We start from the raw sequence: 26,405 nt of genomic DNA, 5'->3' as shown, positions 1-26,405 counted from the left end.
TGAATATCAATAATATTTAAAAACAAATACTTTAATTATACAGGATTAAAGAATTTATTACTGAAAATTTTGATGTACTGCAGCAGATAGTAAAAGTATTGAATGATTATTCATATCTGTAAAAGGATACATATTTCCAGTAGATACCCCAGCACATGTTTTTGTGTGATGGTTGTATAACTAAATGTGAATGACATTTTCTTGCTGTTAAGACTTCTGGTCTGAGGTTATAGTAAAATTGTATGGAGACATTGAAATGACATTTAAAGCGGTTGAAGATACAAGTAGAAAATAACTTTAGAATTGATAATAGATAGAAGGAATTTACAGTCCACTATATCTTTATGTTAGTGTACATACACTAGGTAATAGAGAGATTACTTCTAATCACATCTAAGATTTCTATGTGAAATGTAGATTAACACATATGTTAAATGCTGTATTGCTGCATAAAGATTTGAAGTCTCTACAGAAAACACCAAGGAAATATTTTCCCAAACATAAACTTTATTTTGGAAGGTTTTCAAATTTCCTTCTGATATATACATATATATGGTCAGTGTCTTAAAATATAAGTTGTATTTTGGTGAGGGTGAAGAAAGAGCCACTTTTGTCTTTCTGTCCCACGCCCAATGTTGTTCAGTCGTTGTTTACCTGATGATGATGTATGCCAAAGTAATTGCTCTATGCAGAAACAGTTTCAATCTTCAACGGAAATGACAGTGATTTTATGAATTTTTAACAGACTTGTTCATTACCACATATAAAACTGTTTCTTTCAAAGTTTTTTTTTTTTTTGTCATTTATACGTAATTTTTAAGAAATTCAGAAAGTAAATCAGAGGTCAAGGTTGTAACAAAAGGTTAAAGGTCAAATGATTTCCAGGGTTTCATAGTTTTGTACACATACTCGATGTGATGAGTACAATATTTTTTTAAACAGTGATGGTGTGAATGATAAGTGAATTTTGTATAATATTATTGTGTTTTTTTTTAGCAAACTTTGTAATCAGAAGTTGGTAATATCGTAATTACAATTTATTCCATACAGAACTTCTTTTAAATTAAGTTTATAAATGTGTATATGGGATTAAGAACAGCATGACTTTCATCGTAAATAAAAAGTACCAGAATTTCACATGATAAATATTGATGATTGTTAATGATTTGAAAGAGCTTTATTTTTATTTATGTTTGTTAAGTCAGATCTGTTATAGTTGTTTTACATGTAGCTTTAGTCTGCCATTCAGCTTTTGATAGTATGTTGAGCATAATTCTCTAACAACGCCTAATTCACGTATTATCAAAATAAGTTTTTCTTCCAATTGTTTCAATATCTCTCCGTCACTTCAATTCCTCTTTAAAATATATGACAGATCAGAAAATAAATTTACAGTTTATCATGTAATTACAATACCACAATACTACTACTGCCACGAACTATGTTTACATTTCTGTAAACAAATAAAGCTTTTAATTGTATTGCAAAGTAATTCTCAACTTTGATCAAAATATCAAATGCCAATTTTTCAAAAAAAAAAGCAAAAGTAAAAAATATTCTTTTCTTTTGAAAAACACTATACATCATGCTTGGTTGATACTGCATTCTTTTGTTTTTGGAAAGAAAAAGATTTTGGTTCCTTTTGATTGATAACTATCTATAAAAAGTCTCATCGACTTATTTTTTTTAATAATAATTCTGTTTTTGATGTTTTTGTTCTCTTGTTTTTAGTTATAAAGATGGTTTTTGGATTGTAAACATATTTGGATCCTTACACTCACTTTTTTTATCCTGCCAATCTAAAACATATGTATATTTTTTTTTCAAATACATTTTTTACATGCTGAATCTAATATAATCTGTAAGCTATGTATATATAAATAGATCACAAAGAAATCATAATTGGTACTCTTAATTACCATAGTTTTTTATATACTTTACATAAATACATGAAGGCAGAGATCTTACTTGTAATCTAGTACATGTAAGTATATTTCTTGTATCTGTCTTTCCAAAAATACAGCTAAAAGACACAGAGATTGTTTGATTGTATCGTAAGACATGATAAAATGATTTGCTGTAAAACTGCATTAAGAATTGTAGAAGTTAAGTTAATCATGTTCAAAATGCAGTTCATTATACATGTAGATACATGGAATACAAACATCTTGACAGTTAGAGCGATTACAATCACGGCAATATAATAATAACATATGTGTAAACCGGATATATTTCTTCACACTTCAGCTACATGCATTTACTTATATGCACATGTACAAATCCATTCTATTGACACAATATTGGATTTTGGAATTCCGACCAATATACACGAAATTAAAGCTACAATTAATTCGCTCCCCATCAAAAGTTCAAAGATCATGGACACGTTTACTTTGAGTCACTAGTGATGATTAAAAAGTAATCATGATCTATAATTACAAGGAACCTTATTTGAATATCACTTTGAATAAGACTTGAATTCTTTTATTTTCAAAATTTCTAAATTGTGTCTTTCTGTATCCAATGATCAGGATATTTGAAAGAGTTTCAGTGAATTGCAGAATATATGATTTAGATATGTAATGGTATGTTTATGATTCTAATTAATGTTATACCCTAGTAAGTGGCCTTCTTGTACCCTGATCACGTACAGAGTTCTAATTATCAACATTTCTGAGCAGCAAAGTACCACTGATAATTCCACTCACATCCTGTATGCATTCACTTGACAACAACTGCGTAAAAGAGGAAAGTGTGAAGGATTTTTCTGAGAATTTCACACGGTACTTAAAATGAAACAGAAGATCGGTGAGGTACTGAACTCGAGAACATTTCACGTGTAAACGTACATTGTAAATGTATAGCAAAGAAGCATTGTATTTGTGTGACTTAATTTCTGAAGCTCTGAAAAGAGATTTTGTTGCTTAAGAATAAGAGGGTAAGACTAGTAGAATTGAAGTTTAGAAAAAGTTATTTATGTTTGACTAGAAATCAATGCCAAATACATTTGTGTTCACATTTTTTTTATTGTATTTCATATGTAATCGATTACATATATACATTTATATACAGATCTGAAATAGGCATTTATCTGAATAATTTAAGATACATTTAAATGTTTACATACCACACAGGTACTACACCTGTTACATTATGATAGTACATCCACTGATATGGGAACACAACATGGAATTGGATTAATTTATGTCCTCTTCATTAATGGGCTGGTATCATACTAGGTTTGAAATAACAAAGTGAAACAAAACAATCTTCCAATATTGTTGTATATTGTACATTACTTACCTATGCAAGGTGTGATTGTTACTTGTTATGAGAAATTGATTATCCTGTGATTTTATAAATATGAGACCGAAAGCTTACCAGTATAACAAATGTGTTTTTTTTTTAAATGGTGCACATATATGTATATGTGTATGGAAGGCTGTCGTATTTCTGTTCATGTTTGGATTGAGACTGTCATTCTAAACAAAATGTACTGTAAGAAGATAGTGATAGTTTCTTTTTGAAATTAATTGTCCTGTATTTTCAGAAGAAAAGTTTCTTTGCATAATGACTTGTAGATTTATATTTTGATTGCTGTTCCATCTGGCAAAGCTCTAAAACAATTTATTCCTGAACAAAAAGATTTGTTCATAATTGTAAAAGAGTATTGAAATTGAGTTTTTGCTAAGTTAGTCTGACTTAAGACTTGGGAGACCAAATAGTTTGTTCACGTTCATATAATGTTTGAAGTTTTAACCAACAGTTTGAAAATAAATCACTTTTATGTTAAATTTTTGTGGTTCTTTTTTCTATATTATAACATAAATTTGAGAGAGAGAGAGAGAGAGAGAGAGAGAGAGAGAGAGAGAGAGAGGATGTTTGAACAATACTGGAGCGCCGTTACAAATGTTACTGTTATGTATAAACGATTAATTAGAAAACCAATGATTTGTCATATTAAGTTGCAGAGTATGAATGCAGATACTTATAATAATGTATGTTCTTATGTAAGATGAGCTCTGGTTGGTCGAAACCTCTTCGCTCCCAATTTCTACTTGGGGAACATTTTTCGCGACACTTTGTCACACAAAGCATCAATTGACTTAGGGAAGCATTGTGACTGAACCTCAAACCAGAAAAAAAGTGGAAGGATACATCAGAGGTACTACCAGAGTGAAACGGAGGTCAGTAACTCTGGGAGATCAGAATGGGAGAGAAAAAAAAGTGGAGAATCCGGGTATCGATCCCGGTACCTCTCACATGCTAAGCGAGCGCTCTACCACTTGAGCTAATTCCCCTACATAGCAGATAAAATTTGTGTCAAATCCCTGACTTTTGTGATAGAAGTTCGGACACCGGCACCGGTGCCTACGATTCGTACGAACAAGCAGTCGGACATAAATTAAGTACCTCCACAAGTAGTTGGGACATTCGAGTGTTGTATAATGGGTACAAATACAGTCCCTTAATAAGGTGACGATTATCTAGATAATATTGCGCTGTAATTACGGCACTACCAAATTACTTAACATCGATTCCTGTCGCTGTAAGTTATCATATAGTGGGCTCTACCGTTTACTGTGTGACGAATTACAGTCTTGCTTACATTAGCATTCCAACACTGAAATATCTTGTGATGTCATTTATGGTTGTTATGAATGACAGAGCTGGTGGTTGCCTGAGCATTCTAATTCGAGCTCCATCGGGAACTGAGCATTTTTTTTTATAATTCTTCCTATTAAAAAGGAGGTGTGCCGCTTTGGACCATTCTGCAGTCGGTGATAACTTACTATTTAGAAATTTAAAAAAAAATGTTGTATGGGCTCATAGAAACTTAGGAGGCCAAATGTCGAAATGTGTGCATGTTCATCTAAAAAAATTTTCTGTAAAGTTCCTTAATATTAAAGTGAAAGTTGTAGGTTTCTTGTTTTCTGCATGACAAGTATTGGATCTTAAGAATCAAGTAGGAAACTATGTCAAAAATAAGTAGGTCAGTCGTATGATTATAAAGGGTCTAATTATCTATATAATAACCTGTGAAAAAGAAAACTTCTATTTAAGACAATATATTGAAAACAACAGTGAGGGTAGTAAATGATAATTCATACTTGACAAATTGCTGTTCCTACATTCCTGGAGAGTCTGGTCACGGCACCCCAAGTAGTTCACATGGTATATTTTGAATCAAATTGATGATTTTGATCAGATATCGTATAACTTATATCAGGTAGGAGGAGATGATTATATATACTTGACAAATTGCTCACTGAGCGCCACTGAGGGAGAGGTAACTGGGAACTCAAGGTCAGCTGCCATCTTGTCCCTTGTATTTCCTTATTTCCAACTGTCTAGGATCTTTCATGTTTGATAAAAATCAGACAAGTCTCCCAGCCCTAGCTGAATCACATTGGAAATGCATTGAGTGACCTAAAGAGAGTGCCGTGACCAGACTCTCCAGGGTCCTGTAGGGTCAACAACTTACAAAGTATAAATTACGACTTCCTTTTGGTTGTAGTTGCTGTTAGGATGTTTCAACCCATTTACCAATTTCGACTCCAAAAGCTGACCTACAAAAAATAATGATTACCCTTAAAATATCACACTGCAAGTTTCAGCTATAGGAAACCCAGACGTTTCATTGGAGTTAAAGAACCTGTATGGTAGAACTTGTAGAATTAGAAAGTACAAGTCATCTATAAATTTCTTTTGTCACCAAATAAGAATTCGCTTTGACAGGGTGAAAGCCTGGAACAGGGCGTTTTACCTCGACGAATAAAAAAAATCTGCGGCTGTTCTAAGAGTTATCTTTCTTTAATCCTTTATGGCATGGTAAATAAGATATTTTGAAAATATTTTTTCATGTTAGATTAAAGTTTGTTTATTTATAAGATTTATTGCAGTGTGAATGATGTACGAGTTTATTTTTTTTTAAATCTATGTAAGGACACGCTCGTAATGTTATACGTGTCTTGGATAATAAAAAAGAGTGGTAAATGCTAATAGGATAACATGAACACGTTTTTTCTACTTTTTAAAAAAAAATATATAGAAAAGTTTAATGATAAAATAAGCAATATCGTCGTGCAGTTTTAATGCACTCACCAACGGTATAAAATAACATCGATGTTGATTCTTTTAAAGTTTGATTTAATTAAAAATTAGATTACTAAGTTAATATTTGTCCGAACTATAAGAAAAAAAAGGTATACTCCGTCGGAACATTGTTTGTGTAAAATTATAAGCTGTTTCTGTGTTTTCTGTCTAAAGTATGTAGATATGAAATATGATATAGTCAATGTCAGGTAAATGGGATCTAGAGAACCTGATGCACAACTACCTGTACATTAATTAAAATGATGATTAGAATTCACCAGTTTTAACCATTAAGTCAGTACAACAAACACCGTTGTCAATAAAAACGAGATTTAGAGTATTTTGTAGAACCAGATACTCGGAAATCTGAAATATGTCAACACAACTTAGTTAAATAAGTGATAATTATAAGGTACGCATTTACAAGCATTCGCGAAACCCTCGCAATTTTAATTGATGAGGATAGTGTTAAAACGATATTAATTCACAATGTGATAAAAATTGAACAATATTTGAATCTCACCACATCGGTCGTCACCATTATTTCGCGTTGTAAGACAACATTTTTTGATGACTATTCACAAAAATCGGACAATATCTTAATTCCATCCAGTCGTTTATGAGAAACTTCGTTTGGGGGTCAAAATAAACAATTATCAAATATATCAGCACACAAAGAAAACAAAATACAAAAAGTATTTGTGTTTTAGAAATTTTTAATATCAGTTTTGCTGATCATCTTTCATAACCATAATATACTGTACAATATATACAAACAGAACAGTAACAACTTATATTGCTGTCGTTGCGGACAAATTGTAAATTGCAAATTTTGTGATCATAATACTGTAAGGTACGAATCTCGTTCTCCCGAAGACTTAACAACCTGAGTACAGGGTGAACAAAAATACAAAACAAAGTTACTGGATAAACTAAATAAAAAATGAAATAAAATCCGGAAACAGTAGCCAAAAATAGTTTCCAAGATATCAAGCGGTTCAGAAGGTGGGGTTGGGAGTCTTTCAGGTAAACGAGATTCCATTTAAATAGCACATGATTAATTACAATCAATAATCAATATTATACCCTTCCTGACAAAAAGTGAAATCGTTACACAAGCATACAGACATACATGTATCATATAACATCCCAATATACAACCTGTATCTATATACATTTCCACTTTCTTGAATTTCAGGAAACCGATTCTCCAAATTTCACTGAAATATCATTCAAAACAACTCTCTGTCATTTTCCAGTGACTCCAAGAATCCCAAACCCTTCCATACACACTCTTCAACAAACCAACTTAGCAATTTTTGCTTTTTATAAAAAATACAATGAATCAAATCACATCTTGATGAACGCTAAATTCTCCCGATTTGGATGGTCAGAAAAAGAGGTCTCGTTAGGAACACTAGCATAGTTAACTATTGGAAATTTGACATTGAAGAAATCTCACTGATGATTGAAATTTAAGAATTGCTTTGTTATACATCCACGATAGAGATTCAATCCCATTTTATTTCACTGCTGTGTATTCGTCGGCCTCTTATTATGGGCAATTTTGCGAAACCTCAAGAGTGAAAAGCAACATTTTTATTTTGCAACAATTGCCTATGGTGCATAATGAGAATACCAAACCAGCTCACCACAGATTGCATATTCCATGTTACACCAAGTCGTAATGGGAGATAGGAACACGAGTCTCTATTAAGCACCGACGGACTATTCTCTCTCATCCTCTTATCTTAGGAAGCTACCACCTTTGGTCAGCTACGGACAGCATCTACATCATGGCGATTATACTGTAGCATATCATCTCTCTTTCTATAGAATAAAACGACAATGAATTAACAGAAATCTCATTTATTACGTTTTTGCCAGAGAAATATTGAGAATATATGGTTGAGACGTGTTATTTTTACTGGTTAAAATAACACATCTTTTATTATTTTTCACCAGTAACAAAAACACTTCGCAAATGAACACCAATAAAAAGAGAGAACACAAATCATCTTACAAAACTGACAAATCATAAAGCCCGATGCAAAAATCACAAAACCTGAAACCTGAAGGGCTGTTTACTTGTAACACGACATTCATTTCCATGGTAAACGTTCATTTCCATAGAAGTCAGCAAACAATGATTCTCAAATTACCCAATCAGATATTAGACCCAATCCCCAACCGAACGTCTTGAAAGCAGAGCTAGCCATTTCAAGATGATTCGTTTTATCAAAAGCGACAGCTTTGCGTTGCCGCCATATTTTCAACCGCGAAGTAACTTGTCACATGTTTTGTGTTTACATGTTTTTAAAGAAAAAAACCCAACTCCATTATGAAGCCCCACTGCGAGGTTACATGGAGTGAGTAGTGTCCGCGAAAAGCCTAGTCCGCTTCTAATCGGTAACAAAGTTGCCGTTCCTTTACAGTGAATCAGGTCGTTATAATAACATTCCCAGAAGTCAGAGAATTTGTACAGTTTGTGATCAAAATGATATCGAGGATGAAATACATTTTGTACTACTTTGTCCTACATATTCTGATTTAAGAAGTAGATACATTCAAAAGTACTATTATCGCCATCCAAGTGTCTATAAACTAATTGAATTATTTTCCTGTAAAAGTGTAAAGGTTTTAAACAAACTTGGTAAAGATCTTTTGCATGCTACAATGAAAAGAAAAACTCTCCTCGGTCAATAATTGTTATCATGTTGGAATAATTTCTGAAAAAATACTGTTGTTGATTTAAATGTAATAGACTTTTAATGTTCGTTAATTGCATACTGAAAAATACTTTAAATCAACCCTTCGTGTATTTTTGGATAATTTAGTTTCTGTAGTGGTGTTGCATTTGTGTTACCAAATTTCATAACGTCATGTTTATTGCTATGTTGTTTGTTTTCGAATATTTGCTACAGTATTTCTGTCATGCTGTAATGAATGAAACGTCTGTACATAGTTATGTCTTCGAATAGAATTGTCCTCCGCCATCTTGTACTTTACTTAAGAATTTGACACAATTATTGGTGTATATTTATATCCTATATGCTGTATTGCATTAGGAATAAATAAACTTGTAAACTTACAGTCAAAATACACCTCTTTAAACGGCTTACGGAGGTTGACCTCACCGTCAGGGTCAAGGCTTGATGTCGGGCAAAAGGAAATGACGACATCCCTGACAACACCAAAGATGGACTCAGCTGTAGACTGTTGTGTATGTCATCGATCAGCGTGAAACATTTGCGCTTTTTGAGAGGTTATGTATCAATATTCTAGACAAATTACCATAATTATCACTGATACCACAGTATATGAAGATGTATCTCGAAAACACGTCGGTAATTGAAAAGTGAAAGTACAAAATGTAAACACAATGGTAGATGACTGCTTACTCAAAATTAATCTCCCGCGATATAACCCATAATTTTTATGACCATATGAACAACTATAGTCATTTTCTTCATAAGCAAACATCTATTTTTAAAATAATGATTCAAACTGAATAACAGAAAAATATTGAAATCCTTAATTTTTTGACACAAAACCGTTTTTAAAGACCCTTGAAATGTCGTGAGCCGTTTACAGGGGTGCTATTAACGTACCCATAATGCCTGTGGGAGAGATCGAGTCAGTTCGTCCTTTTATATTCGTCCTAAATTTGCCAGTAACTTGACTATTTTGCTTGTGAAAATGTAATCAATAGAATACTTAATAGTGTCTCCAGTAATATAAAATATATGTCACTCGTGTGTCTAATATTTTTGTATCTTTCACCACGAGTGCGCAGATACTAACATATAAGACACACATGTGAAATATGTTTGTTATTACTGAAGACACTATGAAATATCAGTCTAGATCTGATGTCATCAAGCTGAACAAATCTTTAAAAAAATCATTTATATATTCATCTTTTGGATGAGATCCTATCCTGTTATGTATCCCATCAATGACATATTTTTTTATGAAGATGGCGTTCAAAATTAGGAACAGAATCCACCATGGAAGACACATACGGTCTTAAAAGAAAGCATACAAATCACAAAATACATACGTAATTTTTTAAAGTTTGTTAGCAAGTAGTTATATCAAGTATTATTATTGGCAAATGTTTAGAAAACTACTATTGATTTGAGGGTATAAGTTAAATCACAATATCTACAATTCTTATGAGATATATCTTCTCGTGATATTAAAACAGAATTATCTAATTCAAAATGCAAAATCCGTATGTGCCTTTCCTAAACGTGCAGATGACTAGGTTGTTTGTCATCCTTAATTGTGTGGGGTTCATTTGGGGAAAACGCATATGTAACGTACAACATTAGGGATTGGGTCGTTACAAATAAAAAACGTAGTAATTTGAGCATTTAGAGGAAAACTGATTTGAATGAAATCCAAGCAATATATTTCATCCGCTTCAATATTGATTTGCATAGCAATTTCTTGTGATGATGATGATAATGTTATTTACAAGCTATTGTAGTAAAATCTTTAACCGTTCAAAGAATTGCACTAACTGCAGTACCGTTTTCCATCAATTCTTACAACGCGTCACGTGAGCACAAACATCTCTATTGCATTGCATCCTGAACTACGTCGTATTTAGTAACTGAACAAGACGAGGCAGATTTTTTAAAAAGGTGTGCATTGTAAATATGTTTACCTATCATTGTGTTGTCTGAATATTAACCAGCTATCACCTATTTGGTTGACCCACTATCAAGTCACCACTAATCTGTTTGTCCCACTATCCAGTCACCACCAATGTGGTTGTGCCACTCTCCAGTCACCACCAATCTGGTTGTGCCACTCTCCAGTCACCACCAATCTGGTTGTGCCAATATCCAGTGACCACTAATCTGGTTGTGCCAATATCCAGTCACCACTAATCTGGTTGTGCCACTATCCAGTCACCACTAATTTGGTTGTGCCACTATCCAGTCACCACTAATCTGGTTGACCTACTATCCAGTCACCACTAATCTGGTTGTTCCACTATCAAGTCAACACTAATCTGGTTGTCCTTCTTTCCAGTCATCACTAATCTGGTTGTCCCACTATCCAGTCACCATTAATCCGGTTGTTCCACTACCCAGTCACCATTAATCCGGTTGTTCCACCATCTAGTCACCACTAACCCGATTGTCTCTGTATGCAGTCACCATTCATCTGTTGTCTCTCTGTCTGCCACTAATAATCAGTTTGTCCTATTATCTAGCCTACATTTATGTAACTTTCTAATTTCACGTATCTCCCCAACATCTATACAATTGACATATTATCTATCCGCTTCTTATACAGTTGACACACTACGATCTATTTATCCACCTTTTATGCTGTATCCACTATATCTGAATATCTCTTTTGCCGTTGACACCCTATCCAACCCTTATGCCGTTGACACATTATCTATCTATCCCTTATGACGTTGACACATTATCTATCTATCCCTTATGACGTTGAAACATTATCTATCTATCCCTTATGACGTTGACACATTATCTATCTATCACGTATGCCGTTGACACATTATCTATCAATCCCTTATGCCATTGACACATTATCTATCTTGACACATTATCTATCTATCCCTTATGACGTTGACACATTATCTATCTATCCCTTATGCCGTTGACACATTATCTATCTATCCCGTATGCCGTTGACACATTATCTATCTATCCCTTATGCCGTTGACACATTATCTATCAATCCCTTATGCCATTGACACATTATCTATCTTGACACATTATCTATCTATCCCTTATGACGTTGACACATTATCTATCTATCCCTTATGACGTTGACACATTATCTATCTATCCCTTATGACATTGAATCACTACTATCCATTACGAATGCAGTTGACACCACTATTTACCAACCACTTATGCAACTGATAAACAATATATTCACTACCAAAGCAGTCAACATGATGTTTTAAAAGTATTCAACCGCTAGATTTCATAACACTAATTTAGACGACTCTGAAAGTCATTAAAAGTTTCTGTAAAATTCATTTACGTAATCAAACATCATAAACGAACTGAGTGAATCAATAATCAATATGTTGTAATGGTTTCAAAATAATATTGTTTCCAAATCTTCAGAATAAGTAAATACTGTAATAGAAACGTTCTTTTCTTGTCTTTATCCCAAATCATTACCAAACTGTCAGGAATCTCCGATTTAGGACAAAGACAGGACTGAATTGTAAAGCAAGTTTTATGACAAAAAATTCGCGCTCTCTCTCAAATATTGAGCATTGTCAGCTTGCATCACACGTATGACAATTTTATAACGTCAAACGCTTTACAAAAAAAAATATAAAATAATAAATATACGTAATTGGATATGTCTTTTTTTAAACGACCCCGACATGATTATATACAGAGAACTCTTCATTCTTCAACGAAATCATAACTGTGCATTAGATAAAATAATCCGCTTTGTACAAACCATTAAATTGAAATTTTTCAAGTCATTTTGTGCAGTTATTTTATAAAAATGATTTTAATAATAATCGACAACTAGTTATCAAAATGACAAAAAGAAGCATTTAAGATATTGTTTAGCTAATTTAAAGAAGGTAATATTGTAAAACCTCTGGATTGGGGAGATTCGCATTGTTTTATTGATGCTTATAGCACAAAAGGTGACCAGATTAATGAGAGTTCATCACTGTATTTTTTTAATATATACATGTACCTATTTTGATTTGAAAATATGCGGAAAATACAGTTTTCTGTGAGGATGAAAGAAGCCCAGGACTAATAAGTCATGCTTCTTAGAGGGTTGTAGAGGAATTACTCGAGTTATCCATAAAAAATATTTTCTGGACAAAATAAAATCAAATTAAAAGAGTATAAATATTCAGAACATTTATAAAACCATGTGAACAGCAATAAAGTAAGAGGTTCAGAACAGAAACTCTAAGTAGTTTCTTCATATAATGTAAATCTACCTAACTATATATATACATACACGTTCACAGAACAAAGCACACTGAATGTCTGATAACAATCTGATTTACATAAAACATTAATCTAGTCACATTATTGCTATGGTATCGCCATTGTTGTCGTTATAAATGTTTATCTCGCGTGCTGCTGAAGTCTGGCGGATTCAGCGCACGCAGTAACTAACCCTGCCTCCTACTGTATCATTTTACCATATATATATATAAACACAGGGTTTTCTCTGTTTGAGATAACATTAATAAACCATATGATGGTGGCATGTAGTAGCCTCTATTTTCGTGGATTTAACATTGGCAAAGAATCAAAGAGGTTACTGATGGATAAAGCATTAGCAACACAACTGATGTAAACAAAATTCGATTCGTGTGAGTAGGATACACATGTTCACATATTCCACCAACGCCGATCATCGTATCACGATAATTTGTGTAATAACCTACAAACTTCCACCAATCCCGATCATCGTATCACGATAATTTGTGTTATAACCTACAAACTTCCACCAATCCCGATCATCGTATCACGATAATTTGTGTGATAACCTACAAACTTCCACCAATCCCGATCATCGTATCACGATAATTTGTGTTATAACCTACAAACTTCCACCAATCCCGATCATCGTATCACGATAATTTGTGTGATAACCTACAAACTTCCACCAATCCCGATCATCGTATCACGATAATTTGTGTTATAACCTACAAACTTCCACCAATCCCGATCATCGTATCACGATAATTTGTGTAATAACCTACAAACTTCCACCAATCCCGATCATCGTATCACGATAATTTGTGTAATAACCTACAAACTTCCACCAATCCCGATCATCGTATCACGATAATTTGTGTGATAACCTACAAACTTCGACCAATCCCGATCATCGTATCACGATAATTTGTGTTATAACCTACAAACTTCCACCAATCCCGATCATCGTATCACGATAATTTGTGTGATAACCTACAAACTTCCACCAATCCCGATCATCGTATCACGATAATTTGTGTGATAACCTACAAACTTCGACCAATCCCGATCATCGTATCACGATAATTTGTGTTATAACCTACAAACTTCCACCAATCCCGATCATCGTATCACGATAATTTGTGTGATAACCTACAAACTTCCACCAATCCCGATCATCGTATCACGATAATTTGTGTAATAACCTACAAACTTCCACCAATCCCGATCATCGTATCACGATAATTTGTGTGATAACCTACAAACTTCCACCAATCCCGATCATCGTATCACGATAATTTGTGTGAAAACCTACAAACTTCGACCAATCCCGATCATCGTATCACGATAATTTGTGTAATAACCTACAAACTTCCACCAATCCCGATCATCGTATCACGATAATTTGTGTGATAACCTACAAACTTTCACCAATCCCGATCATCGTATCACGATAATTTGTGTAATAACATACAAACTTCCACCAATCCCGATCATCGTATCACGATTTTGTGTTCGTATCACGATAATTTGTGTTATAATCCACCACCAATCCCGATCATCGTATCACGATAATTTGTGTTGTAACCTACAAACTTCCACCAATCCCGATCATCGTATCACGATAATTTGTGTTGTAACCTACAAACTTCCACCAATCCCGATCATCGTATCACGATAATTTGTGTTGTAACCTACAAACTTCCACCAATCCCGATCATCGTATCACGATAATTTGTGTTGTAACCTACAAACTTCCACCAACGCCAATCATCGTATCACGATAATTTGTGTGATAACCTACAAACTTCCACCAATCCCGATCATCGTATCACGATAATTTGTGTGATAACCTACAAACTTCCACCAATCCCGATCATCGTATCACGATAATTTGTGTGATAACCTACAAACTTCCACCAATCCCGATCATCGTATCACGATAATTTGTGTGATAACCTACAAACTTCCACCAATCCCGATCATCGTATCACGATAATTTGTGTGATAACCTACAAACTTCCACCAATCCCGGCCATCGTATCACGATAATTTGTGTGATAACCTACAAACTTCCACCAATCCCGATCATCGTATCACGATAATTTGTGTGAAAACCTACAAACTTCCACCAATCCCGATCATCGTATCACGATAATTTGTGTTGTAACCTACAAACTTCCATCTACACCGACTTAAATGAAAGACAATGGTTTGTAAAACAATGGTGACGAGTTTGTTTTAGTTTTTACGATTACCATAATGAAATGAGATTCACAAGGTAATTTTTCAAACCACTTAAGAATTGGAGGAACATAGACACAAGTTTGACATCAAGTTAAAAGAAGTAAAGGAAAAAAAGAACGGAGTATTTGCATCACTACCTAATCAAGAACAATATTGCAGAAAACACATTTCTTAGTCATTATTCAAGTTTAAAATCGTCATCATGGCCACATATTCATCGTTTTATCATGTGAACTGTGGTATGTATGTGCTGTTAATTAAGAGTTAACATGGGTCTATGGAAATTAGTAACAACGTAATGAAATTGATATAAGAAATTCCGCTTTACCTCTCGTTGTTTAAACACCTGAAGAGACACGTTACATTTAGTCTAGTCTACAACTAGAACAGAATTGTACTACGTGTATTCATCCGAATCTATCTTGCGGTTTATAACTAGTCTCTACTATATACATAAAAAAGAAAGAAGAAGCTATACAGTGATGGGTGTTAGCAGGAATGTTATTATTTATACATGCAAATATGTTTCACAAATGAGAAGTGTGTGAACTCCAGTCATATGAATTACGCAAAACTGAGTTTAGTATTTTAAATTTTGATCAAAATACACGATTTTGTATATCAAGACTGGACAAAACATATAAGTGCCCTGCATTTTAATTCTCTGACATATCAGCTTGCCTGTGTAACTGTATGCATGGGAAGAATCTCCTCATTCCATCTAGAGTAATTGGAGTTTGGCACCACAATAAGAATGACAATGTATGACGTCAGAGTACTGAGGAAGTAGAACCAGAACAGGATCCGGTCTGTTACGGCCGCTATACGCTGCCACTCTGCAACTATAAGTTTGCGTGCGAACAGTTCATTTTGATTGCGACACTCGGCTAGGAATGTACCTAAACTACCCTCTGTTTGTGTGGATTTGGTTTCGTCTTGCAAAACAGGTGTCACAGCAGGCGCCGGTGCTTTCCCGCTTGTTTTTCTTCGCGCACCTTTTTTCGCGCGGTTATTATTATCCTTGCTACTTTGTTGAAGTTCGTGTAAATCTGCCCAAGTATTTCGCGAACACTCGGCAGTCTCTTCTTTAAAGTCTTCTCGTCGTAACCAAATAACCTCTTGTTCATCATTCTCCTCAACGAATGACGTCGTCATGACGTCATTTTTGTCATACCGTCTGTTTCGGATTGTCGTCTCCTTATCCAACATTGCTGTATCCTCTTTGTCAGGACTAGATTTATTAGGAATGTTTTTCGTGTCTAGTTTTCCGTGCTTTTTACATCTGTAGGCGCCTTCCAATTCATCTTCCTGAAATATAATGAAATGGTTAAATAATGGAGATAATAGTACTTCAAAAGTAAGTACTCCGGTTGAACATAATCGCTAGTACACTCGAGCAGATTTCGAAAAAACGGATGTCTCTTTTAAGTTAAAATACATGAAAGAAAAACCAACATGTACATGAATGCAATCGACTTGAGACATCCGACCATACCATACTTTTCCAGTAGATATGATTTTACATTTTGTATAATGCTGTAGGGAAGGGTTTAATGTAATTCATTCGTTTGACTGGGTTTTACTAATTTGCAAATGTATTCCATCTTCAAATGTCGTTCAAATGCTTTTCACTTCTGTCTCTTGAATCTATCAATTTTCATTTACAAGAGAATTTCATAACAACAGGCCAATGGACCTCAACTGTCATCTGACTATGAATACCACGTACACGTGTTATCATACCAGTAGTAAAAGAAAAACATTTCGGAATAAGGCTAAAACCACTCCCCATTCCAGTCTCTTAACATTCCCAGCTCAATTACATCAGTGGATTTTCAGAAGTTTAATATGTGTTTTCAAGATGGCGTCCATTGCAGCTGCTGCTGCCATAATAGGTTTCGGACCACCCGGAAAATAATATTAAGTCAGAACTATTACATTATGATTTAAATCAAGTTTCAGTTCGATTCCATTGGTTAAACTTGAGATAAAATTTGAAATGTAAAACGGCCATGCCTGGCGCACGACGACATACGAAACCTTATGCCTACTAGTTATCCTGACCATCCTAGTCATATGACCTCATATTCTTTTTCGTAAGTATATGACGAAGATTTGGTATAAAACTGAGTTGCTCCTTTAGTTTAAAGACTCTTCTATTGATATTTTTTTATTTTGAGTAGATAATATTTTAATTGTAACAAAACCATTTTAGAATGATCTTACCAGCGAAATGGCTTTAGCTACTTTTTGGATGTCGTGTTTCATTTGGAGTGGCCTTGACAACCACTTTAATGCGACGTGTCTTAACCAATTAGGGGCCCGTCTAGTCTTCATACCCCTGTTGTATAGATTTATCACCATAACAGCCATGATTACGGACAGTGACGTCATTGTCATCACCACGCATAAGTAGATACCTGTGGAAAAAACAAAACGGTGGTGATATGCATAAAAGTGGTTCATTACCTTATAAACTATAGTGTTCATTGAAAAAACAAAAAACAAAAACAAAACAAAACAAAAACAAACAAAAAAGTGCCTGAGAAAGACGTATATTTTCAGCATTATAACAATAATTTAAACACAACATTTAATTTTTAGCTGAAAAAGTTGAATTAAACAAGACGTTTTAAACAATAAGCTCTCCTGCTTTGTCGATGTCATCCGCCATGTAAAGTCTGGTCAATCCGAGTACGTAAAGTCATGAGAACCAGGTACAGTTGTGAGCATAAACACATACAGCTTTGTATCTAATCAAGAAACATAATTTTCTCATTGATATAAAAACGGTGATCTTAAAATTTCCACCTAATCTTCATCCAGAGACAAGCAATTTGAAAACGACATATTCAGTGCCAGGAACATCACGTGCGGCTCGACATTTAATCTTCTTTACTTGATAATTCTCAGTTGTAATAAAACCAAAATTTTATTTGAAACACAAAAACCTAATTAAATCTGTATTATCTACCTGATTTATGGATACAATTATCCGACCATCAATTTCCTTAAGTTAATCTTGAACATTTAAAATACGTTGCATGTCGCGTGTATCACGCAGGAAATAAAAGCTAGCCAATAGTGTCTCGCTGAAGTACATACATTCAGTTATGTCTTTGCTAAGTAATTTATAGATATGAAAAAAGGTTCTTTTGTTGATATTGTGAACATGTTGCGTCAGTCATTGTTGTTTAAATCTCATCTCCTGTACGAAAATCGCAAATATAATGAAGGATCTGCGTGCCATTTTTCATAGAGGACCTAACACGAAGGTGGTTGAGACGATGACAATTTTAGTAGCACAGACAAGATTCAAGATTTATCCGTCCATGTTGTAGTTAGTTGCAAATTTTGCTAAAACATGGCGTCTGAAACTGAAACTGTTGTACTTTCGCTCTTTATTAACGGTATGCATTAGCAAGTTTCCAATTCTTACCGGCCATTATTTAAATTGCTATGTAACACAGCGTCTGTCGCATGTATTTCTCAGGAAATTCATTTAATCCTTAACTGTTTACGCCCCAAGATGAATGTTATTAAGCAGATTAAGCTTTGTTTCAACCCAATTTCACACTTAAAGCGTTATACCTACTCTTAGACGCGTAATCTCTTCTCCCAGACAGAAAGTGAGTAGGTTTCTTCCTGAGATTAATGACCTTTGCGTCCCACCAGAGATAGATGGCGGACAACCTAATGGCGTGATCTTCGAAAGAGAAGTCATTTTTCACAAAGGATTTCCAATTCCAGATGTACTTTGCTGACTAACATTTAAAATCAAGTATACGCCGTTGTTGTCCATTACCACGACTACGAGGAAATCTTACTCGTATTATCAATGTTACATGTTGGCTATACCATGTTCAAATAATAATACAAAACCGCTGGCGAGTTCTGAACATGATTTACTGTCGTTATCGAAAAAGTGTGAACTCTGTGTGTGACACAAAGGTCGCCGACAAACAGACGTGTCTACATTTTCATACTGATCGATCGTTTGTTAGGTAAAGTTTTACTGGTTCGCAAGTATTTCGAGATAACGATTACAAAGTTATCGAGTATTCGATTTAAGTGAGATTGGATGTTTCGTGAAAAATTTGGTCGGAACAGACGGGTTAAATGAGATTTTCGAGTTATACGAGTTCGAGATGACGAGGTTTGACGGTATACCTTTTGATATGTGCCTTTGAACCTTCCATTTGGGACACTGAAATGAGTAATAACACAGATAATGAAACAATTTTAACATTTATAACTTTTTTCGGTCTTCTCTATTGCTACATTGTTAGTTCCTGCATGGAACTCCTTTTGTGTTGGCGCGAGCAGGTTTGGCCCTATACATTGATTGAGAGTAAATCAAAATCATTAAGATTGAATCTTACCGCTGTCTATAAGACCCTCAGCTTTAAATCAGTAAAGGCGTTGTATGTAACCTAGTTCTCAGTATAATATAACCGGACAGTGAGCCATACCACCATGTCAAAGTCTGGACATTTCAGTCTGATATTAAAATGTTAACGATTCCATCATACATGGACATTTCCTTTCTACAATCATATATGTTGCCGATATGTGAAACCCAAAACCAACACACAAATACACACGAAACTTTGGGATTAAGAAATAAACTATTGATGAAAGGAGGTCATTAAACTTGATTCACGTGATAGACACATCAACCGGGAGGCGTACGTATTAGATGTTGAATACACCTATTATCTGCTGAAATGTTCCATTATAAAAAGTAGTAATGAACGAGCTTAAGAGAATTTTTTCTAATACGACATTAAAGCATTCTGTCTAACAAAAAAGGGGAATACTTCAAACCGTTAAACGATAAATAAGACGAAGTTTCAACACACGGAGCGAAGAGAGATTACCTTTCTTAGTTAGACACGTGATAATCAACACGAATTCAATTTACCCTTCCTTTTTCTCTTTTTTTTTCAGCCTCATAAGTTTATGTGGATCGTTATAATCCTTAAAGCGATAACCTAGAAAAAAATAACGAGAGGGTAAACTTGGCTAGACCAGACACCCTGCCATACTGTGTTGGGTACGTAACAAAGCGCTTTGCGGGTTTTGGCCTAGATCTGCTGACGAGTCACTGGTACAAGAAGTAATGTTTCGCTATCCAGTCTCAAGTCTGTAAATGTGTGTTGGTCGGAATTGCCACAACTAACACTGATTGGCAACACTACAATTTATCAGGTTCTGATGTGTATCAGGTCGACAATCTATACTCTCGTTTTACCACAAGAGGTATTTAAAGACCGAAAGATTGTACTATAGGCACGCATTTCGACAGAATTCTTATATACAAATGTACATACAAGTCCATGTATAGCAAGACGGGTGCCTCATTTTTTATCTGATATGTTGTGTAATTTACTTTTTATGACATGATAAATGTTCTTCAGTTTATCTAATCTGAAAAGTATTTGACCTACCTATGAGAGGCACAGCCTCTGATGTGGCGGGCACTTCTTCAGCAATTAGGAGCATGAACATGGAGAACGCCAAAAATACAGATAGTCCAAGAGTTATCTTCTCACCGGAAGTAGGTGGCAGCCAAAAAGTTAACAAAGTTAACGTCGATAACATTACACAAGGAACAATGATATTAAAGATGTAATAGAATGTTTTTCGACGGATGTGAAGAACGTACGTCATATCCGGATGTGGATCTGGACAACAAGAATGTGTACGGATGTTTTTCTTGAGCTTGACAGAAAGAAGGTCCCATTCACTATTATCAACGTAGTTGCCGAGGTTAATAGGTGTCTCATTATGTTCCGAAAAATAGTCCATCCATAAGCCACTATATATCCAAGATCCAAATCTGAGAATACATTCTTGGTCATCAAAGGGGAAATAAGTGATGTCAACCTTACATGAGCTCTTCAGCTTGACAGGTACCGGCCATTTCACTGTTCCGTTGTAGTTGACCAGTACATATGTCCCTTGCATAAAACCAGTCGATCCGTCATCCGCACTGAAATCATATAGAAATATTAAAAGTAACCTTGTTAATTAGCGACTAATGTTGCGATTTTCTATGGTTCAGATTTTTGCGGTTTTTATTTCAAAAAGAGAGTAAATTTTTTTTTCGCGAAGGTCTACACACGGACTATGGTTTCCTCTGATGATTTCATTGAACATGTATGTATTTTCGTTATGCCAATCCATCATCGAATAGAGCGAAAAAAAACTATCACAAAAATAGCAACCTAAACGAAACTAAAAAGAAGACATCAATTGAATTTCGTTATATTATATTTGCCCGTGTATTTTTTACACTAACGCAATCCAAGTCCATCGTCATTAACCCGATATTTTTGTATTATTATTGTGTCGTTGAATAAATCAACATTTGTTTTAGTGTTACTTTATATTTTCTAGAGATTTTTTTACGCTTTAAGAAAACGCGAAAATAGATTTCTTGAAAATTAAATCAAAAGAGAAAGTCTTCGTTTGTTTTTTGTCTCTTAATTTTAATATCAATATGAATTTAATTAGTTATTTTTGTTGCTGATTTTCTATGTTGATGAAAAACCTAGACCTAAAGAAAAAGAAATAAGTATTATGTAAGTAAAACAAAAATGCTTTTCATATGCATTTCTTTTCTTTAACATCAGAGGTAGTAATTTTTCAGATTTTCAAATAAACAGATAAAATTTCATGACGATATCGTCTACAGTTCCCTGTCGATTCCATGCATATATTCTTGTATTCGGCTAATGAGCAGATTTGTATCCTTATTCTAGTCATGTTTTAAAGGCATTTGCAATAAATTCCGCTTCAATGAAATGATTTCAGGCGCCAGACAGTGTCTTAACAAGTACATGTGTTCGACAAGTCACGGAAGAAATGCATTTATATTCAGGACACCCATTCCTCTCAAAAAGATCATTATTCTTTTCCCTAGCTATAGAAGACGGCTAAGTTACAAGTTACATTACTTCTGATTGTCGAAAATGACTGAATGTTGTTAATGGCTTAGTGTTGCTTATTATTGAAATACTCGTTGTTTTTTTCCCAAATATTGTTGGCTGTTTTAATATTATAAGATACGACGTAAAATAACCATTGGTTAGTTGTAATGATTTTACTAAATTCTGTTTAAAAAATTGTGCTGTTTTTAGCTGTAATGATTGTTTTTCTAACTGTTTCTTGCTGTTTTAACATTAAGATATAATACATCAAATTTGTTGATTCACGACTGTATTGAAGCTGTTTGGGATTTAGTGTTGTTGTTATTCATCCTCATGCATGTTGCTTGTTGTTTAATGGGTGCTGTTTCTGACTTTTTATGTCGCTCGTTATTTTACCTTTAGTTTATGGACTAAAGCATGTCTTCAATTTACAGAAAACTGTTTACTGGTAAAATACCATAAGTCAAAAGGAAAAAAGTTACTAACAAGAAAAGGAAATTTACAATAGGAAAAATGAAACCCTCGTGCTGATAATTAAGTATTTAGATATTCTGTAGGTAATATCTCACAGTAAAGGTCCTGGAACATTACGAATTGATACAAATCTATCATGTTCTTGATTTTGTAGCTAACCTTGTATCCAATGGAATACCATTTTCACTATAAAACCATAACACTGGCATAACACTGATACTATAAAAATGGTAATATAAACTTACTGAGTTCACCAATTTGAGAGGTGATTCTGTGTATCAACATATTGAATCTGACTTCCTATGTCATTTTCATGTTGCAACTCACAACGCCAGTTACAGGAAACAAAATTTCATCCGAAGACCTTATTCCTGTCATATTTTATAGCATTTCATCACATGATCAATTTTCTGATACAACTCAAAGCGGTTTATCACGAGGTCATGTGCATGTTCGGGACCTTTCATGACTAGGCCTTGTGAATGTTACAACAAAGAAATGTTCATCATCAGGTCATGTCCATATTACAGAATGCAATTTTTTCACCTCTAGACCGTGCCTGTTACTACTCATACCCTCTCATAACAATGCCATGTCCCTGTTACAACTCATACCCTCTCATAACAAGGTCTTGTCCCTGCTACAACTCATAACGCTTGGGTTTCTTACAACATACGACTTTTCATTACAAGGTCATGTTCCTGATAAAACTCATGATCTTTCATCACAAAGCCATCTTCCTGATAAAACTCATGACATTTTATCGCAAGGCCATGCTCCTGATAAATCTCACGACCTTTCATCACAAAGCCATCTTCCTAATAAAACTCATGACATTTCATCACAAGGCCATGCTCCTGATAAACCTCATGACATTTTATCGCAAGACCATGCTCCTGCTAAATCTCATGACCTTTCATCACAAAGCCATCTTCCTGATAAAACTCATGACATTTTATCGCAAGACCATGCTCCTGATAAATCTCACGACCTTTCATCACAAAGCCATGCTCCTGATAAAACTCATGACATTTCATCACAAGGCCATGCTCCTGATAAAACTCATGACATTTTATCGCAAGACCATGCTCCTGATAAATCTCACGACCTTTCATCACAAAGCCATGCTCCTGATAAAACTCATGACATTTCATCACAAGGCCATGCTCCTGATAAAACTCATGACATTTCATCACAAGGCCATGCTCCTGATAAAACTCAGGACCTTTCATCACAAGGCCATGCTCCTGATAAAACTCATGACATTTCATCACAAGGCCATGCTCCTGATAAAACTCAGGACCTTTCATCACAAGGCCATGCTCCTGATAAAATTCATGACATTTTATCGCAAGACCATGCTCCTGATAAAACTCATGACATTTCATCACAAGGTCAGGCTCCTGATACAACTCAGGACTGTACATTTCAAGACCATATTTTCATGACATAGCTATATGTTTATTACAACACAATATAACGCAAACGACGTCTTCATCGAATTATATTGATTTTTCTTGCCGTTTAACTATTTTATTAACGCAGTTGGTCTTTTTCCAATTAGAGAGACATAACTGTAAATAGATTAAATGAAAATGAAGATCCGGTGCACGTGGTAAATATCCTATTCGCCCTCTTAACAAACAGTACGTTCAGCGGATAGTTAGTCTTTCAACCTTACTTTACATGCGAAGTGCCTTTCTATCTAAAAATATAATCGATCATTCTTTACACCATTGGTAAACACTCTTCTCGGAAATCGTGGACGATAAATGCTCACTACTCAGATATAGCAGGTTTTTGCGTGCAACTATGCACTTTCCTAATGATGAAGGTTGAGCTAGCTGAACCACTTGTACATGTATGCCCGTATGTATCACTGTATTGATCCGGACCTCTCTGAGCACTGCATTGTCAGAGTACTGTACAGACGTTGCAGGCAAGCCAATCCGTGATGGCGCTGAAGAGTCAACTTAAACCTCGCGATATGCCGTATTCTTTGCAAGAAATTACAAACGTGTGTTACAATTTTTACTTTGAATTTCTTACAAAATGAGTAAGTTAATTATCGCTTGATTAAAAAACAAGCATAACAAAATTATTTGTTCAATAACGTCCCGTTAAGAAAAAAATCATGCTTTGATGGCCATCGAAAATTTGTTGGAAATCATTTATTTAATATCACACTAAAACAGTTTGAAAAGAATTATATAAAGTATTGAACTTATCACTCGCAGCTTTCAATTTTTAATTCTTTTCATCATTCCAGTCAGTTAAGGATATTAAAATCGTCAACTTATAAAAAGAAATGGTACTTTAAGGAAACGATTTCTTGAACTCATTTAATGATAGTCTTACACAGTTTGAATAAGGACAATAAGAACTGGACACTAAGGTGCAAATATAAATAGAATACTTCATTATAAGTGATTCATTATAAAGACCCAATGCCTTGTCTTTATAAAACATAACTATTGTATTGTAACAGGCAATTTTACATGAAAATGTTCATATTCATTTAATTGTGTAAAACGCCATCTTGTATTTTGTACAAGAGTGCGCATATGAACGCTTATGAACGGTTAAAATCATCGATAGTATATATATAAACAATTTGTTTCAGGTGTAGGAATGTAGACATCACATTATACATTAAGGCTGACTGATGATAATTTTCTAGTACGTGTACTTTAACATCGTTATGCAGTGGGCATAGTCCTGCAAAGACGGAGTGTTTTATATCGCAATAGGCACACAAGCTACATCGTTGATTGAATTTTACCACACTCTATAAAATTATAGCCATGTTTTATATTTTCCCGTGATAGTTTAGTTTAGGGCTGCTGAGTGTGACGTTGACAACACCAGCTTGCATGCTTTTTATTGGCAAACGTGTAGGCTGCATATTGGTCTCCAGAGGTCTTCAAAGGGAGATTTATTTCCAGAACACAGTTTTGTAATGCCCGTTATTTTATTACAGCCATGCACGTAAAAAAATTATAATTTATTTTCAGAAAGTCTATAAAGCAGCCCTAAATTTTCGACATAGTCGAATACTAGATCAGACCAATGTATATCTATACATGATAATTATATAAGGGAAATCGTACGATAATGGATTGTATAGTGATGTAAAGATACTTAATCCCTTCCGGATTTTGTATACTAAGGAATTATTATATATACCATATAATGTTGTGTATATACAGACTATATGGGGATATGATGTTATGTTGTGATTATACCGTCAGTAAATAATTTACATTAATTTGAGCGAGTATTGTTAAATATCAAATTCACACTTTTAAGTTTACGGAACTGATCTTCGATATCAACATATAAAATGCTGTAAACAAAGAAATATTCAGCAAACAAGATTCCGTATATATATATATATATGCTCATCTCTTTCAATTATTTGTGTCACTTGGTCTTTCTTGCTTTTGTTTAATGTTGTAACATTTTGCCTCAACATTCATCATTGCAAAACAATAGACTATTCTTTATCAGCCCGCACGATCTTTTAACAAACGTGAACAAAGACAGCTTTACACCAATCCGATTGATAAGCGTAATATTTTCTATTACTAGGTGGTAACATGCGTGCTTCCCCCATGTCGCGCTTTATTCGATATTCCCAATATCTTGAGATTCAGATTGATGAATCCTATGAGAACGTTTTAGGATC

The 26,405-nt window shown here is 34.4% G+C and overlaps 1 protein-coding gene and 1 non-coding gene across 2 annotated transcripts in view; both read right to left on the bottom strand.

Moving 5' to 3' along the window:
• Nucleotides 1-4,228: 4,228 nt before the first annotated feature.
• Nucleotides 4,229-4,301, bottom strand: Trnaa-agc (transfer RNA alanine (anticodon AGC)). Its single transcript has one exon. It is a non-coding gene; the product is annotated as a tRNA-Ala (tRNA).
• Nucleotides 4,302-15,980: 11,679 nt separating this feature from the next.
• Nucleotides 15,981-26,405, bottom strand: part of LOC132558225 (neuronal acetylcholine receptor subunit alpha-10-like) — a 35,485-nt gene continuing 25,060 nt past the window's right edge. Inside the window, exons 6-8 of the mRNA XM_060222770.1 lie at nt 20,759-21,303; nt 17,535-17,728; nt 15,981-16,616 (exon numbers count right to left, since the gene is read on the bottom strand). Coding sequence (XP_060078753.1) covers nt 15,981-16,616; nt 17,535-17,728; nt 20,759-21,303 — 1,375 coding nt within the window. The remainder of the gene's footprint in view (nt 16,617-17,534; nt 17,729-20,758; nt 21,304-26,405) is intronic.

Source organism: Ylistrum balloti, unplaced genomic scaffold (assembly GCF_031769215.1).
Source record: "Ylistrum balloti isolate Yb309-2 unplaced genomic scaffold, AGI_CSIRO_Ybal_v1 Utg369658, whole genome shotgun sequence".
Classification (NCBI taxonomy): Eukaryota; Metazoa; Mollusca; class Bivalvia; order Pectinida; family Pectinidae; genus Ylistrum; species Ylistrum balloti.
The sequence above is the reverse complement of the archived record's forward strand: the minus strand, read 5'-3'. Positions and strand labels throughout refer to the sequence as shown.